General features: G+C 35.3%; 1 protein-coding gene across 4 annotated transcripts in view; it reads left to right on the top strand.

Annotated features, from left to right (window-relative positions):
* The window catches only part of Patronin (calmodulin-regulated spectrin-associated protein patronin), a 389,298-nt gene that overhangs the window by 326,248 nt on the left and 43,690 nt on the right, over positions 1 to 19,360 (top strand). For 3 of the 4 annotated variants that reach the window (XM_090386590.1, XM_090386589.1, XM_090386588.1), the window contains one exon: positions 15,853 to 15,975. The exons of the other annotated variant lie outside the window; for it this stretch is intronic. In XM_090386590.1, the coding sequence (XP_090242716.1) occupies positions 15,853 to 15,975 (123 nt within the window). The remainder of the gene's footprint in view (positions 1 to 15,852; positions 15,976 to 19,360) is intronic. 4 annotated transcript variants of the gene reach the window in all.

The raw sequence follows: 19,360 nt of genomic DNA, 5'->3' as shown, positions 1-19,360 counted from the left end.
TAAAATTTGCAAAATGTCAAGAAATAATATATATCATCCTCCTGCAATATCTCAAAAGACCAGACCATAGCCAAGAACCTACAGCAATTGTTAATATGCTAGAAAAAACATTTGCTAGAGTCTCAGCACAAAACACCTACTCCTCAGAATTCATACCAGTTAAAGAATGGAGCAAAAAGAAATATTTAAAGTTCACTTCAAAATGACTTGAATCACACAATAAACCATTCATAAAAGAAGAATTATTAACACTTAGGTTAGGGTGTACGGAGACTGTGACATGAAGGTGGTGTTGTTTGGCAAGCCATCTGGATCGGCAGACCCTGTTGTGAATATCTGCAACATAGTGTTTAAAGCTGAGTTTAGGGTCAAAGATGACCCCAAGATCTCTGTGCTTGGTTACTGGAGGGATGGAGGTTCCATAGATTTTCAGATTTAGTTGAGTTGGGCACGATTTGAGTGATAACACCATTTGTGCAGATTTATTTGGATTAATCTGAAGAGATTAATCCAAATAAATTATGCTAAGTATGTGACAATATTTTTTAGGCTGTTGATGATGGTTTTGGAAGTAGTCTCAGGTCGATCAGTCTTATGGATCCAATTGAGGAGCTTCGAATCATCTGCATAGCTGAGAAAATCCACTTGCTGGATGAGGAATGGGTGGATGGCAGCAGTAAAGGGGAGCCAGGAAAGGACTCCATCCTGGGTAACACTAACTTTCTTAGTGAAGGATTTTTTTATTCACAGTCAGGTGAAGAACCCAGTCGTAAGAAGCAACTTTAAGAATTCAAGGATATAGCCTTTGATCTGGTATCCCTCCTCGCATAGCTGAAGGAGGGGCCAGATGTCATTGCAGTCAAAGGCAGACTGGATATCTAGATAAACAGTTGCCATTTCCACCCTCTTGTAGAGCCTCCAGAATGGTGTTGATGGTTGTCACGAGGTTGGTGATGGTGGACCTGCATTTCAGTGCATAATAAATAAATGGTGAATCACATGGGAGAACCTGGTTGGTTAAGATGGGAAGAAGGCCCTTCTCCATTTCATAATTGGCCTGAACTGTGATAGTGAAGTGGCTCCATGTGTTTTTTCAATTGGCTGAACTATATATTGGTTCCAGACTGTTGGGAAACTTTTGAGTTGTGAGAATTCCATTTAGGATTCCTAGAAGCACATCTATGATGAAAAGACTTACGCTCTTATTGATAAATTGTGGGATCCCATCAAATCCTGCGTATGACGGTGGGATACAATTAATGGCCTGATTGAGCTCTTCTTTTGTAATCATGGCAACATCAGATACCAGTTAAGAAAACTGTGATTAACCCTTCACTCCTCAATCCACAAAAATGCTACTTTGCAACATCCATTTTTCCTTGGGATGCCTTGAACCAATGTCACCCACAGCTTGGATTGCACTTTCTTGCCTGCTGGCTGAATTCCATTGCTCGATCTGCTGGTGTTCAATTGGTCTTTCTGCGAGTATATTCAGAGCAGGTATTGCTTCTCTCTTGCCAGCCCCCTTTGTTTTTTTAGCATTAGCATTAGTGGAGACATGATGCAAGAAAGCAAGCTTATGCAGCATCAGCCAAAAAAAAAAAAAAAAACCGATTTCACCCCTCCATTCATTCCAAATGCCTGTCCAGCTCAGCCTTAAATTTATTTAGTCTGTTAGCTTCCACAATAAAAGATGGAAACCTGTTCCACCAATCAACTACTCTCTGGCTAAAGGCAAATTTCTGCACATCTATTCTACAACTATCTTTTCTCAATTTGAAACTGTGTTCCCTCACGTTCTTAGTCTGAGCAAGAACGTGAGGGGACACACGTTCTTAGTCTGAGCAAGAGGAAGAATCCCATCAGCACTCAGCTTGCTCAACCCATTCAAGGCCTTATACACCTCAGTCAGATCTCCTTGCAGTTGCCTACTCTCCAGGTGCTGCAATTTGCAGAACTTAAGCCTTTCTTGGTAAGAGCCAAGCCTTTGTTCCCCTCACCAATCTTGTTGCCCTTCTTTGTACTCGTTCTAGAAACTCTACATCCTTCCTAAAATGAGACCTCCAGACCTGTACACAGTACTCTAGGTGTGGCCTGACCATTGCCTTGTATAACAGGATAATCACCTCCCTGTCCCTGCTAGCAAAATTCCTATATATCATTGACAAGACACCATGACCTGCCCTGGCAGCCCATCTGCACTGCTCAGCAAAAAAAAACAACTTTTTAAAACCCATCTGGTCTTTTCCAGTTTGTTCTTGAATCTTGCCTTCAATTCTGCATAGAATCATCTTCAAGAGGACTTTCATGGAGTGGCTTATGAGGCTTATTGTGAGGTGGTCTGCACATTTTGCTGCTCTGCCTTTTTTTGGTATGGGAATAAAGATGGATCTCAGAAACACACACTAAATTGGCTTTGCATTATCAATTCCCCCCCCCCACCCTGTGTAGGAATGGACTGGTCTGTAGTACTGGTGAAGATTCAAAGTTGGGAATGGATTGTAGTTTACAAACATGCCAGTCTTTAAACATTTCTTCCAATCATTTGGAAACTTCTTTGAACAGATCTTTTGCCAAGATTGTGCTATGCAAGCTACAAAGAAACAGTTGGTTTTTTTTTTTTTTTTTTTTTTTGTGACAAATTTTTCAGCCATGTGCAAATAAAATCTGCAGCATCACAGGTTCTCTGACATCTTCATTACATATTGTGATTGTTGGATGGAGTATACTCATAGTTGGGAATTGATGACTTGTTTCAGGACAAGGACCTTTACTACCTTTGTGGTGCAATTCTTAATGAATTATTACCCATAGAAAATTACTTGACAATCACGGGCTACCTAATATCTTACATAACATAGCGTTTTCTTGAGAAACTGAATAACAAATGTTACTGCTAGTTCGACAGCTAAATTTGACCAACACTCATTTTATAAGATGCTGCATGCTTGCACTAGTAATCTCTTGAGATTGAATTCCTTGAGAACAGTGACTGTCTTTTAACAAAATCAGACACACAGACTTGCCATTCATGTCTTGATGGAAGTAGTCAGTCTGCCAGCAATTTCAAAATTTTTCACTTGATATCAATTATTTTAGGCTTGACATTATTGAATGCTATCATAAATAGCAAAAATGCTTTCTCAAACATGAGAAAGAGATACCCTTACTTTGCCATTTAAGATTGCTATGTGAATGAATTTTAAATGGCACTTTTGTCAAACAAATAACCTCCCCCCCCCCACACACACATACACAGAGTTGACACATAATATCTATAAGACAGTATTGGGACTATGAACAAAATGAAATAAATTTAAATTGCAACTTTATGCAATCCTGGTAGAATCCTTTGGTGGGCTAATTCAGTTTCAGAGGCTGTAGTTTGAACACCTGTGGTTTATTGGCTGTAGAATGGGTTTTAATATCTGTTTGGGAATAATTCCCTGTAAAATCCAGTTTAAGATGGACAAGTGGAATAATAAGTACTGGTTGTACATATTGATTTCATCACATCCTGGTTTAACCTTATTCACCATCTGCTCCTCAAAAGCTTGAATACCATCTGAAGTGATATTTATAGTCTCAATTTTCTAGTGGCATTAATGCTGCATTTTTTGAGCTTCCATCATCAACCAAAAGTGATAACTCTGATAAGGCTCGCTAAAACATGAGCATGTCAGGATAGCTGGGTGATCCCAGAGAATTTTTTTTTTTTTTTTAGGAATCAAATAGTCGAATTCTTTTTAGCCAAGTCATCTTAGTTAAAAGAAAGAGAAATAAGCAGATTCAACAGTGTTATCAGGAATAAATATACTTTGGTGTTTGATAGTTTCTTGTGAATTAGAAAATTGAATTAAACACTTCCATCCAAGTGTAAATATAATTAAATAACAGTTTATTATGAAGAATGAAAATGCGGTTGAATCATATCAGATTAAATTTTAAAAAACAAACACAGCAATGTAAGCCACTCATGTTTATTTTTTGTTTTGTATAGTAGTAAGGTCCATAGGAGTGAATTGCACTTTGCCTTACCCACCCCATAATCCTATCAACAGCATTAGTTATTTTGCTATATTTATTTTGTGGTTTGTGTGTGTGTTTTTTGTTTTTTTAATTTAATCTGAAATAATTAAATAAATTTGGTTAATTTAGAAAGGGTGTTGTTTAAACTTCATGAAATTAACAGTGCACCAGCATCATCATAATTATTTTTAATAAATTTATGATAATCTTCTGTTTCTTAAAGTAATTATGAAAAATAATTTAGCAACTTGTATTTTGTGATAACAAATAAATGATGCAATGTTGCTTAAATTAATGTAAATACAGTATTCTACTAGGAAACTGGGCTCTCTTTAGAATTTATGGGAAAAAGTGCAAAATAACTGTGCAATTCTAGCAATAATCAAAGAATCCATTTCATAAAATAATAAGATTTGATATCATTGCACTAACAAGAACAATAGGTATGACTATGAACTTAAACATTAAACACACACTAAAATATTAACAGTGGCCGCAGGAAGAGGCAAAAGTGATTCTTGAACTGCTTCTGTTAGAATGAGCAGCAGCCTGGAAAGCCAGGTGCTGGAGATTTCCAGGACTGCTGGGAGTCATAGTGGAATAAGTAAATACATGGGCTCTGTTAAGGTAACTGAGAATAGAAACAGGTGCATGTATACTTGCATGTACACCAATGCAATGTTACAAAACACAAAATCTAAGGAAGTGTATCCAATTGATGTTGTTGAGCAAGGCAATGTTGAGTCTGTTTGGTGTGACATAAGCACTGGGAAAGGGAAAATGGGAGTAGATGTGTTTTAGAGGCCTAATGAGTATAATGAGCAATTTTGCAGAGAAATAGTGGGCCAGTAAATCAGAATGTCTTACCATGGGGGATTTTAACTATCCAGGTGTTGACTGGAACTTGTGGTTTGGTCACTCCCACACTAGCAAGGCTTTTGTGGATTTATTGGATGACTTTTTTCTACTACACTTGATTCTGTATTACTCTTGATCTGATAATCAGCAGTGATTATTCATGCATTAAGAATTTGCAGATAAAGGAACCACTGGGTGACAGTGATCACAATGTACTGATGTGTGATTTACTTAAAGATCTAACTACCATCAAGGGTAAAGGGAAGGGGTTTTGCTTTCGTAAAGGTGACAACAGGGGTCACAGACAGTTTTTAAATTCTATATAGTGGGATCAGCTGATGATGTTACCAACGTTGAATTCTAAATGGGAAGCCTTCAGGGACTTGATCTTGAAGGCTACTAGGCTTTTCATTCCAGCTAAGAAATACTGTTCAAAGTTTAGGCCTAAATGGATGTCAGATGAATTAATGAGGCTCGTGGCAGAGAAGAAAAGTGTATGGGCTGTATATAAATTATCAGGCAACACAGAAGCCTATGGCATATATAAAATAGTCTGTAATCAAGTCACAAAGGAGGTTATGCAGGCAAATGCAGATTACAATAAATCTTTGGCAAAGGAGGTTAGGCAGGCGAAGGCAGATTACAAGAAATCTTTGGCAAAGGATGCAATGAAAAACAGCAAAGAGTTCTTTACTTATGTGAACTCTAGAAGGAAAGGGATGAATCAGATTGGACCACTTAACATAGATGGGTTGACTGTTGATGATCATGCTCAGGTAGCTGATAAACTTAATGAGTATTTTACATCTACATTCACACATGGAGTTATTCAAGGAGGGGAATGCCAGAAGTTTATCAAACTCTAATAGGGAGCTAAGTGATTTTGTAATAACTGAGAGCAAAGTGGAGGAGAAATTGTTGAAGTTAAATATAAGGAAGGCACTTGAGGTGGATGTGATCTATCCAGTTATAAGAAGGCAGCAAAGGAAGTAAGCAAACCCTTAGCCATAATTATGAGATTTTCCTTGGACTCAGGGGAAGTCCCTGTGGACTGGAGGTGTGCACATGTTATCACTAATTCACAAAGGGGGTTCAAAAGACATGTTAGTTTAACTTGAGTTTGGGCAAAATAATGGAGTCACTGGTTAAAGAAGCATTGCAGAATCATCTAGATAAGACTGCAGTAATAGTTAAGACCCAGCATGGGTTTGTTAAAGGGAGGTCTTGTCTGACCAATTTGATTGGATACTGTGATGTGGTCACAAAGGAACTGGATGCAAAAAATAATTTTGATATCATATACTTGGATTTCTGGAAAGCTTTTGATACTGTTGCACATGGAAGACTGTTATACAAATTGGAGAGGTATGGAATTAAGGGTAAGTTGTTACAATGGATAAAGGAATGGTTGAGTGGGAGATAACAGAGAGTGGTAATGAACACTGCTCTTCTTGGACGAATGTTATTAGTGGATTTCCCCAGTGTTCGGTGCTGGGCCCATTGTTGTTTTGTGTATTCATCAGTGATATTGACGAAGGTATATCAGGCTTAACATCCAAGTTTGCTGATGATACAAGGGTTGGCAGGGTTGTTAATGACAGTAAGGACAGTATGCTACTTCAACTGGATCTAGATAAGTTGGACAAATGGGCTGAGAATTGGCAACTGAAGTTTAAAGTTGACAAATGCAAAGTACTCTATATGGGTAGTGATAACCCAAAAGAAACATACCGTGTGGTACTACACTCAGGGAAGTGGAAAGTGAAAAAAACCTGGGGATAATTGTGCAGTGAGATATGAAGTTTGCTGATCAGTGCAGACTGGCTGCCAGGGCAGATCATGGAGTCTTGTCGATGATATATAGGAATTTTGCTAGCAGGGACAGGGAGGTGATTATCCTGTTATACAAGGCAATGGTCAGGCCTCATTTTAGGAAGGATGTAGAGTTGCTAGAAAGAGTACAAAGGGCAATGAGATTGATGAGGGGAGCAAAGGGGTGCTCTTAAGTTCTGCAAATTGCAGAACTTAAGAGCACCCCTTAAGCTGCTCTGGAGAGTAGGCACATGTGAGGTGATCTGATTGAGGTGTATAAGGACTTAAATGGGTTGAGCAAGCCGAATGCTGATGAGATTCTTCCTTTTGTTCATATTAAGAACCTGGGACAGAGATTCAAATTGGGGGAAGACAGTTGTAGATTAGATGTGCGGAAATTTGTCTTTAACCAGCGGGTAGTTGATGGGTGGAACAGACTTCCATCTTTTGTTGTGGAAGTTGGTAAATAAATTTAAGTCTGAACTGGATAGGCATTTGGAACGAATGGAGGGATGCAATGGGGTGTTTTTTTTTTGGACTGATGCTGCATAAGCTTGCTTTCTTGCATTGTATACCCCTACTAATGCTAATTGCCTTTTCAAAATATAAAATAAAACGCAGTTTAATACAGATTTTAATATATCCTTTATAAGAATGTTAGTTAATCTGGAGACAAGAAGTAAATTAACACCATAGTGTAAATGCTTCATGGACAAGGCTGTGTGTTTTTTTTTTTTTTTTTTTTTTTTTTCATGCCTGAACACTTGAACATAATGCTTTTATTATGAATATGGGACTGAATGCAATGCACCTCTTAGATCTAATTCCAAGAGACCTAAACAGTAAGAAGACCTCAGGCTGAATCCAAACAGCTGCAACATAAGTTCTCAACAATTGGAAAACTCATATCATTTCAGACCATGTGGAATCATTTTTGCCTAAGAATGTTATAGATTTTGCTGCTTGTGCATTCCATTAATCATACATCATTGTAGAATATGCAAGAATTGGACTCAAGAACATTATGATTAGAGCAGTGGAACTTGGTACTTAATGGCTAGCATAGCAAGTCACAGTCACTGGCCCCTTTTTTCTCTAAACTATGGAAAAGACCTGGGTTTTGAATCCTGTATAAATGGGGGGGGGAATGTCAAAATGACATTTTTCCCCCATTTTTTCCCCACAAAAAAATGACGTTTTCGCACAGTAGCCAAGTTAGCCTTGGGGTGCATCCCATGAGGTTAACTCCCCCATCCATGATATTATGTTCTGTACCGATGCTTTCAAGGTACTTAGCAGAATCAATCCTGCCAAATCTTCATAGATTGTTTTCTACTGAAAACTGATGCCTACAGATATCATTTGGAGATTAGTTTAATACCCAGTCTGCAGTTCTACATTGATTAAGGGTTCAAATTTGATTATAAACCCCTGTTCCACCACCATTGAGAAGATGATAAAATTTCACTGGCTGTGTTTGATGGCTCTGAACCAACTTCTTTATGCCTTAGATCCAGGGTATGTAGGATTACATCCTCACAAAATTGCTTGTTGCCCTCGTCTGTGGTGAGGAAATCTGGGAGTTAAAAATACTGGCTTTTGAAGTTGATCATATACAAACTTAATATCCCTACTGAGCTTAGAATAATAGCCATAGCAAAATCCGAACCACTGCTAATAAGGAAGTTTCCCACCTTAATTGGCAAGAGGAGGTTTGACTTCAAATTCCTTGTACCTAAGTACCTTGTAAGACATCTGGGACCTGTGATTTTGAGAGATCCTATAACTGGAATTGAAATCATCACTGATGCTGATCACAAGCAACACCGCTTGCATTATCAGATTGATTGTTGCCAGAGTAGATGCTTGATTCAATCTAAGAACTGTGCTATGACACTTCTTCTTTGCTACAGATTATATGCTGAAGCAGCTAAACTCAGCAACATATGGGAGCTCTCTCAGTGACAAGCCACCATGAGTCTTTAATAGCCTGTCCATAGGCCTCTGTTTGGCACAGCCTATGCACTTATATTATCTTAATAATATTAAGATAATGTTGTCTTTCTTAATTTAAAGAATTAAGAATTTAAAATTCTTCCTTTTATTTGGATGAAACTGTGAATATGTTTGAATTTGTTAATATAGTATACATTATTAGTGTATGTCTACCAGTTTCAGTAGTTTATTTCCAAATGGTTTAAGATGTGAGAGGATAGATGGATAATTGTTTCTTGAAGTCCTAGTGTATGATTAATACTGGGATTTCAGGAAAAGTTGTAATAAAACATTCTTGCACTCCCAGTATGGAACTCATGGTTTTAAACTGAGAGAAGATAATATCTTTAGATTTCTTTCAATTTCTGCAGTTAATTAACCTCACTGAAATATGCTATAAATACCTTATGATGATTATCCCAAAAACAGTGCACACTGCAAGTGCTCCTCACTCTATATGGCTGTGTGACTGACGTTTATCAGGATAATAATTTAAATTTTATCTCAACATTAAGCATGTGCTTGAAACAGAGTTCCTGCTTTGAACATTTTTTAAAAGCCTCTACACATTTGTGTAGAGGCTTTTAAAAAAGGAAGATAATGTTGCTTCAGGCAAGATTACATTTTCAGATTAAAGATCTTTTATCTTTAATAGTGACACAAATTTATGAATTGTCATGGGATATGTAGTGAGTCACCAGTAGATCATAACATGATATCACAGTCAGACCAGTGTTGAAGACAAGCAATGCTCATGTTGACCAAGAACATCTTTGGGCAGTACATCAACAGTCATTACCACCATTTTTGAGGGAATAGCAAAATTATCTGTTCACCAAAGTTTAACATATGTTACAAAAATGAAAGATTTCTGCCTGATGGGTCCCACGTCAGATGAACAACAAGCAAAGCATAGAGAAACTGCAACACAGTTACTTCCATGTTGTCAACAAGAAGGTGAATGATTCTTAAAATGCATTGTTGCCATTGATGAGACATGGATACACTACTTTGTACTTAAAGTTATAAACAGCTCAGTGGAAGCATCCGTCTTTGTCATGCCCCTCTAAATAATGCCGGCAGTAAAGGTGAGACAGATAGCTATTGTACCCTATGATTATGAAGACATTATTGCCACTGACTATGTGCCTCTTGGAAGATCAGCAACCGGATAGTACTACTGTGCAAGATTTCTTTGGCCAGAGATGTTGGAAGCTGGTCAGCTCTTACTCCATGACAATACAAGGCTTCGTAAGAGTCTGTAAGAGTTTGTTTTCACCAATTACAAGTGGGAAGGAAGCACTACCTCATTATACCCCCCCCCCCATCCTTATAGTATTGGTAGTGTCAAATGATGCAAAGAAGCAAGCTTTATATAGCATCAGCCAAAGGGGGGGGGGAACCTACCCAACTCATCTGTCTATTTCCTCTGATAATTTGTGTAATTCTTCCTTAAGTTTATTCAAACTACCCACTTCTATGACACAAGGTGATAGTTTATTCAACAGTCAATTATTCCCTGGCTGAAAGCAAATTTTTGTACATCTTTCCTGTGACCATCCTTTTTTTAAATTTAAGTTTATATCCCCTTCAAGAACAAGTAATGATGCCATCAGCATTTAGCTTACTCAATCCAAATAAAGCCTTGAATAGGTCTCACCAGTGTCCAGTTTCCAAGCACTACAATGTGTAGTCGTGGTGTCAGTTCTTGCAATTATGGTCTAATCCCAAAACTGAAGGGACCAATACTTGGACAAAGATTTCTGTCTTTAAAAGTGTCGAGTGCAGCACAATCAGACAGCTTAACTTCAGTGAATAGTTAAATGGCATTTAGAAATTACCCAAATGTTGGGAAGCTCTCATAAAGCATTAAGGAGATAGCATTGGAGGTTTTTAATACAAATTATGTTATAAAATAAATTCATTTTAAATTAGCTGCTTTTATGCATTACTTTTGGGATAACTCTCATATTTTTATATTTACCATCTGGATTAATTCATGAAAAGATTACTTTTTTTCTCTATTATTTTTTTTTTTTTTTTTTTTTTTTTTGTCTTAGAATGCTCACAGAACAGATAATGGAGATATTTTTGACTTGTATTCCCTTATCACAAGCACAGTGGTTTCAGTTGTTGTCTTTCTTCACCATATGTGTTAGAAGGCCTAGGTTCAAGTTCCTTTAGATCATGGGTGTCAAACTGGTGGCCTGCGACAAAATTTTTGTGGCCCGCAATGCCCAAAAATAAAATGTTAAAGTAAACAATTAAAAAGTACCTATTTATAATTCTAGAATATAAGGATTAAAAAAAATTCTGTAATAAATATAAAAATAATCATTTTAATTGATAATAATTTTAAAAAAAAAGACTGGATCGATGGAGCCTTGATTAGAAAGAACTAAAATATAAATAGTAATTTCAAATGAATGAAATTGAAATTATTATCTTTAAATAACATTGTAACTTTTTAGTTTATTTCTTTAAAAATAAAAGAGTTACATTTTATTTTTTTATATATTTTTTAAATGGAGAAATCTTAATCTAAATTTCTTTTACATTTAAACTAATATTACAATATTGCAAATGCAGCGTTTTTTATAATTTTATCGAAAAGATACTTCATTCGTACTAGTTTCTTTGTCGGGATCTGTTGTGTTGTGTGCATTGTGTTTGCTATCTATAATTTAACAAATACCTAAGTAATCGTTTTTTTTTTTTAAATTTTATAATTTTAATTTCAACTATAGAATTTATATAGAAAATGTCGCTTTCAACACCAGTCAAGAAAAGAAAAATTGATAACGGGGGAAGAAAATTCCAAGAAAAGTGGGAGCTGAACTATTTTTGTATGGAAGTGAACAGTAAAATTACATGCTTAATTTGTAAGGAAAATATTAGTGTTGCTAAAGAATACAACATTAAGCGGCATTATAACTCTAATCATAAGGAACAATATTTGGGCTTCGAAGGAAAAATAAGAGAAGAAAAATTAAAAACCATGAAGAAAACACTTCATAGTCAACAACAAGTATTTACAAAATTCATGAAAACTAATGAATCAGTAGTAAGAGCAAGTTACGAAATAAGTTATTTGTTAGCAAAACGTTCAAAATCGTTCACGGATGGTTCGTTAATTAAAGAATGTATGATAAAAGCAGCTGAAATCATCTGTCCTGAAAAGGTGCAATCATTTCGCAATATTTCATTATCAAGAAATACAGTGGTAGAGAGAATTAGCAAAATGGCAGATAACATCAGTTCACAACTACAGGATATATCTACAGAAGTCTTGTTCTTTTCAGTTGTAATTGATGAAAGTACAGATATACGAGATGTTGCTCGAGTTGCTGTATTTTTTCGTGATTGCGATAATAACATGAGGATCACCGAAGAATTGTTGGAAGTTATCCCTCTTGGAACTACGACTGGCGAAGATATTTTTGCTGCTGTGTAGAGCATTTTAGAAAAGTGTAAGCTTCCACTTGACAGACTTGTGTCTGTAACAACCGACGGTGCTAAATCAATGACAGGTGAAAATCGAGGATTTCTGTCAAAATTGATTAGAAAATTACAAGCGGAGTACCCAGATAAACCGAAAACCATGGATTTCCACTGCCTTATTCATCAACAAGTTCTGTGTTTAAAAATATTAAAAATGGATGATGTATTGAAAACAGTAACAAAAACAATCAACTTTATTCGAGTGAGAGCACTCAACCATTGGCAATTTACTTCTCTTCTTAAAGATTTGGAATCTGAGTTCGACGATCTTCCTTATTATACAGAAGTTCCATGGTTATCATGCCACAAAGTTTTAAAGAGATTTTATATGCTTTTGGAGGAAATAACAGTTTTTCTTGAAATGAAAAATGAAAATGTATCAGTTATAAAAAATCCTTTGTGGATTAAGGATTTGGCATTTTTAATTGATATTACAAGCCACCTCAATAATCTTAACATTTCATTGCAAGGTAAAAATAAGTTAATAACAAATATGTACGACGCAATAGCAAGTTTTGTACAAAAACTAACGTTGTTTAAAAATCATTTAAAAAAAGATGTTTTGACCCATTTTCCTACTTATGAGCAGTTAAAAACACAAAATCAAAATTGGTCTTTTTCACAATATTGTGACAAAATTGAGGAAATCAAAAACGAATTCGATAAGCGTTTTAATGATTTTAAAGAGTTAGAAAATATGTTTTCTCTTTTTGTTGGACCTTTTTTCATTTGAAATCGAAAAAGCTCTCACTTTGATTCAACTGGAATTAATTGATTTCCAAAATGATTCTTTTTCGAAAGACAAATGTCGAGAAGTAGGAATTCCAAAAATATATTCTTACTTAGATGAAAAATACCCGGAAATTAAAAAGTTTGCTGCGCAAATTATGTGCTACTTTGGTAGTACATACTTATGCGAGCAATTATTTTCATGTATGAAATTAAATAAAACAGCGTATAGATTGAGATTGACAGATAAACATCTTTCCGACATACTGAAAATTGTATGTTCCCAGTCTTTGACTCCTGATGTTGAAAACCTAGTAGGGGGTACACGCTGGCAGGTTTCCGGGAAAGCAAATTAATTATTTTCATAAATATATTGAATATTTAATTTTTAAATAAAAATAATAATATAACAATTATATGTACTAAAACCAAGGGAGTGCAAGGCAGCCAAAGTAACACACCTCTATTAGTTACAATTTATTAGGAAACATTTCGAAATTGTTATTGTTACAAAATCCATCTTCAGTCTTTGTAGCAATTTCCAAAACGTTTCCTAATAAATTGTAACTAATAGAGGTGTGTTACTTTGGCTGCCTTGCACTCCTTTGGTTACCAGTTCATCAACAGCCACTTTACTCCCATTTCTTCACTATACATACTAAATTCTAAATTACTTGTATTCTGTAGATCTCAATAAAAATTTAAATGTTAATTACGTGTGAGTTTTAATTATCCTGATTATGCTACTGAATCCTGAATCAATATATAATATTTAAGAAAATTTTATGTGGCCCGCGAAAATCATACCATCACACAAAATGGCCCTCAACAGAAATGAGTTTGACACACCTGCTTTAGATGACTTTCCAAACAAAAGGATAGGAAGAACTTTTGTTGGCTTTTGTCATGTCATGGCAAATTAGTTGGTCTTGGACGAGAGCTGCATGTGTTTTCTTCCAAAAGGTGGTATTTTTCATCCAGCAAATGGACTGTATTATTATTATTATTATTAGCCATATGGTGGAAGGAAGCCTATGGCTTATGCTGCACCAGCCAAAAAAAAAAATTCCGAGTTACCCTGAGAGAGAGAGAGAGAGAGAGAGAGAGAGTCAGAAGTAGAAGAGGGAATCGCCAAGAAAGGTAAAAATGATGATATCCAGCTCAGGACCCTGGGGTGATAAAGAATACACACAGTGTACATTTACAATATACTGATTCCTTGTGGCCTGAATAGAGCTAATGTGAACAAAGGTTGAGTTTCAGTCAGGTATTGATAACATTTTTGGATTCACCTTCAAGCTCGGGTTGGGCTGAAGTCAGACTGGGACAGGTTAAACTTGAAAATTTTGGTCCTTGCAGACCTCTGCCCTGTAGGATGGATCACAATGCATTTCTTGGAGAGCTTCCAGTGCTCATCATCACATGCTGAACATGACTGATCGTGCTACTTGGTGCAGGATCCAATTGATCCTGGAAGATTTTAAACAAATGCACTTTATTTGCAGAATAAATTCAGATGCCACTATTAATCAATGTGGATATTTAGTGAATTCACCTCATGAGTATTAGGAGTTTTACTCTGTTGGAACTCGAATAGTAGACAACCTTTTCACATAACTCAAAGATTACTGTATCTCCTTTATATCATCTGATTATTACTTTGTGCTTATCTGTTTATTTTATTCACTGTTTATTTATCTGTTACTTATATAATAATCCTTATTTTATGCATTTTGCTTATTGTACAAGCCTGTGCATTATAAGAAGTAATGCTGTTGTGACTTTAGGATCATAATGGAAATTGAGTGCTGATCTTTTCTTCTTATACAACAATGAACGGTATTTATTTCTACCCCAGAAACTTAGATTTTTAAGACACGGCATACTGACATGTCATGGCCTTAATTGACTTGGTGAGAAATCAGAATCAACTAACCAGTAGACAAGTTCAGAAATGATTCTAAATTCTGCTTGCAACCTGATTTCTTAAAAGGGACCTTATCTAGCACAAATATGTAACCTGCATCAATCTTTCCATTGTACAGAAGCAGCAGCAGCATAATTGGTGAGGGTAGGTTGATAGTCTCAGGCAGCTCTGGCATCACTGTCATACATACTGTAATATCATTAAAAAGAGATTAGAGGTCTAAATGTACTCTGAGATCTGAGCCTTTTTCTGTTCAAGCCTTACCTCATGAGCATTTAATGTTTGACAACATGTTGATTTAAGAGAGTATTCACTTCAGGTCTTTACCCTCTTTCTCTCGTAATCGTACCTTGACTGAGCATGTATTATCATGCAAGCTCAGAGAAGACACATTACTACTTGGTCAGCAGTCTCTCTGATGCTCTATGTTTATAGTGCTTGAGATCCACTTTCTTGTACTTATGATTAAAATCTTTTGGTTTTTACAATCTTTTCTGCTGCCTGTTTTTTCTTTTTTTTTTCTTTTTTTTTTTCCTTCAAGAAACTGAAATTAGTCTAATGTAATGATAGAATTATTTAGAGAAAATAACATCGATTTTGTTACAGAATGAAATCGGTCTTGAGCTATCTCCTAATTGTTTCAAGCTGCCTATATTTTACAGGTGAAGTCTGTGAAATTAAAATTGTGAATTGTTGTCTATAATAAGTTGTCATCTGCTGTTTGTGTATTTTTTTGATAAACTCATTCTTTCCAGCAAAACTATATTTATATATAATAATTATGCTAATTTTTGTTTCATATTTTGGTGAAGAATAGCTTGTAGTAGTCCTTTATTTACATCTAAGTGTAGCTTTCATAAAATTCTCTTTAAAATTCTTTATTTGCATCAGGTTAGTAATTAATTTGGCAGTGACAATTGTTTTATCATGTATTTTAAAATATCACAACTGCAGTTTGGCTATTTTTGTGCTCTATCTTTTGTTGCTTTAAATCTTAACAGTGCTTTAGTAAAAAACAAGAGCAATACACAAGAACCATGGAATGAATATCGAATCCATTCTCATTTTACAAGACCAGCTTTGGAAGCATCGAGATGTCAAAATAGTCTGAATAGACAGTCAAGGTAGGGATGCCTTTGGATGTATTAAAAACAAAACAGTACACAAGCTTTGCAATTTTGCTACTTTTTTTTTTTACTTGCATGTTTAGGATTTGCTTTGTAAATGAATTTTTTGTTTTCATTTTCATTTGAATAAAGATTTGTCTTAAGATACAACAGAAGAAATAGAAAGTGGGGTAGCTGAGAAATCACTAAGTAAATATTGCTGCTTATGAGAAAGAATAGAGTAAGAAACAGTTCTCTAACAGCAGGCAACAGCATACAACTATTCCCATCATTGAGATTATTCCTGACAATGGGAAACAGTGTATTTCCAAAATGTTGCCAAATTGTTAAGTGTTAGCATTGAGGTGTTTCCAATTTAATTGCAGCATTTCAATAAAAACAGCTCAATCTATAACATGATAAATTAGTGTAGCTTTATTAATTCTTTCACATATAATGAACAATCGTAGCACCCCTCTTCAAATTAAATACTGATGTGAAGTATGAATATTATTCTGGAGTGAAGAATTAGATCAAAAAATTAAAGAATTAAAGAGTACCATAATTAAATTTATCCCCTTCAAAATAGTTTTTCTCTTGATTAAACACAGTGATTCCAGTAATCCTGCCATTTGTTCAAGTATCAAGATTTCAAAATAGAAAGGGGATAGGGGCAAGTGAAAAATTACAAAGTAAATGAAATAATAGAGAAAGAATGAATTCCTGAAAACAGGTGCCAGTATACAGCTATTATCCATTTCAACTGCTTCTCATTCGAAGATCCTCTCATTAGGAATCATGGTGAATAATGCAATTGATGTAAAGCAGTTGGACATAGCACCAACCTAATATGTACAGAAAATTTAAATTGTGAAGCTCCAGAAATATTATGTCATCCCATCATTGATGTTTTCCAAAAGTTAAGTAACAACAGGGACAATCATAAAAGTAGTATAAATACATTATTCTATACATACAACAACAAATTACGAGTTGCCTCCCTCTTTACCTCTGAATGAATAGCACTTCCTCGTAAAGAGGATTATTTATATTGCTATTTCTCCTCCCCCCCCCCCCCCCAATAAACACCATTATCTAGATGGACTATCAGGAATTAATGTCTCTTCTTAAATGGCCAATTAGGCACCACTCGCGGTATGAGACTTAACAAACTAATTGCTGTTTGCACGATGTGAGAGATTCCAAAGGGAAAAAGTGATCTAAATCTATAATGACTGTGTTTTTTATTTTTAAATGTAATTGCCTAAATTTATGTGAAATTTAATATGCTGATGTAATTTTACACATTAACTGCCATGAGACAGGACAGTTATGTTCCAGCCATTTTGGTTTGGCTGGCCCAGAGACCTGCATTGCATGTTGCGTACTGTTTATTTATTCAAGCTCTGTGAGTTGGCAGACATTTCTTACTGAGCATTGTATCAGGCAGGTCGAGTAAGTGGCATAAGAAACACCATGTGGTGATATGAAACTATCTAATAGATGATTAGGCTGCTTTATTGAACATCCCTTTTTATTTTTCATCATTATATTCTAGAAAAAAAATGACAGTTTTTAAAAGTACAGTAATGCAAATATAATAAAGCGTAATATTTTGAATTTATAAGAAAAAACTTGTACAGCAAAGATAATTTTTAAATTTATAAAAATAGTTCACAACTAAATGCTTAAATGATAGTGTTAATGTATATAGTGCATTACGTTTCAGGCACATTAGTTAATAATAATTCATGATATTTATGAAAGCATGCTATTGTATGGAGTGAGCAACATTTCAGGCATGTTATCAAATAGTAATAATTATATAATTCTTGATTTATAACAAAAAAAATGAGCAAAGAGAAATTACTCACAGCAATTCTGAGTAGAAAATAGTGAGCTGGGGGAGGTGGTGTTAAGTTCAGATCTCTTTCTGATAGAAAAAAAAAATTTTTTTTCTATCAGAAAAAAAATTTTTTCAGCAGGGCCATTGTTATGACAGCAGGGCCATTGTTATGAACATAACTGATAGCATTTTTGAAGAAGGCAGAATCTATAGCAGTTTCTTGAAGCAGTCATAATCAGTTGATGTCTAACAGAAATTCACAATAAAATCCTGAGTATGCAGTGTTTGAAAGCATACTATACTGGTAAACAATCCAGAGTCTATTTTAATATGAATTGTGTATGTTGTAAATCAAATTTAATTTCTAGTAGTGTGTACTTTAAAAAACTTCCATCCTTTTCTGAAAATCTCCTATTTTTCTCCTGCAATAGTTACCTGATCCTCAGCTTTTCAGAAGTTAAAAGTGCCAGCCATGCACTTTTCTGTTTTTTTTTTTTTTTCTTTTCTTTTCAAACCACTTCACAAAAGTTGTCTCAGAACTACCCATCCTCATATTGATTGAGATCTTTAATGTTTGGGATCTCAACTAAGGGGATGGGTAGTCACACAGATTTCTGACTGAAACGTTTTCAACTATTTTTTTTTTTTTTTTTTTTTTTTTTTTCCTTTCGAACATATTTCTATTCCCAAGCTTTTAGGGAAGTGTGAGGGTGCAGAGCTAATCTTCTATTTTCTTTTTTTGTCTTCATTCACGTCCATATATCTCCTGAAGTAATGCACTGATATGAGCCATGGCTACAAAATAACCTGTGTTGCTTCACTGCTTACCCTTTTTAAGATGATATTTTGTAAAGCCTTCATCTGTCTCTCTTCAGATCAGGATTCATTAGCTTGCTTCTTACCGCTTTAATTAAAATTGCTTCTTTGGTTTGGGAGAATTGAGATTTAAAAATAGTAAAAATGCATTCTGTGAGTTCACTCATTTATGGTTTTAGTCTGTACAGCTGGAAAGGTTTTATGGATCTTGTTTTTCTTAAGGATGGATTTCTCTAGAAAGGGTTCAGGGCTGACAGCCTCAAACTATGGGAAATCTAGCAGACAAACAAGTTAGTGCAATGCATCATTTTATTTTAGTTTGTAGTAAATCACCGAAGTAGATAAAATGGCATTGTTTTGGTTACCTCTCTAATACCAGACAACTCGTGAAAGCATTCACATGAGAAGGATGGAAAATGATGCCATTTCACACACTTCAGTGATTCACTACAAACTAAAATGATGCTTTGCGCTAACTTGTTTGTCTGGTTTAATTTCTCTTATGTAGATTCTTCTTCCAGTCATGTAGCTCCCTGAGGAGCTGTTGTGGCAACCATCAATATTCTATAACTGCACTGATCTTGTGTTCTATGAGCGGCATTGCAAACTGTCATGCCCAGAAGGTCACTGATCCCATCCTTCCACTCCACCTAGTTGCAGGTCTACCTCTGCTCCTCTTCCCTTCAATTTTATCTTCCATTATATTCTTCAGCAGGAAGTTATCCCTTCTTGCTATTTGTC

This window comes from Mastigoproctus giganteus, chromosome 12, assembly GCF_048544385.1.
Source record: "Mastigoproctus giganteus isolate SK-2022 chromosome 12, ASM4854438v1, whole genome shotgun sequence".
Classification (NCBI taxonomy): Eukaryota; Metazoa; Arthropoda; class Arachnida; order Uropygi; family Thelyphonidae; genus Mastigoproctus; species Mastigoproctus giganteus.
The sequence above is the reverse complement of the archived record's forward strand: the minus strand, read 5'-3'. Positions and strand labels throughout refer to the sequence as shown.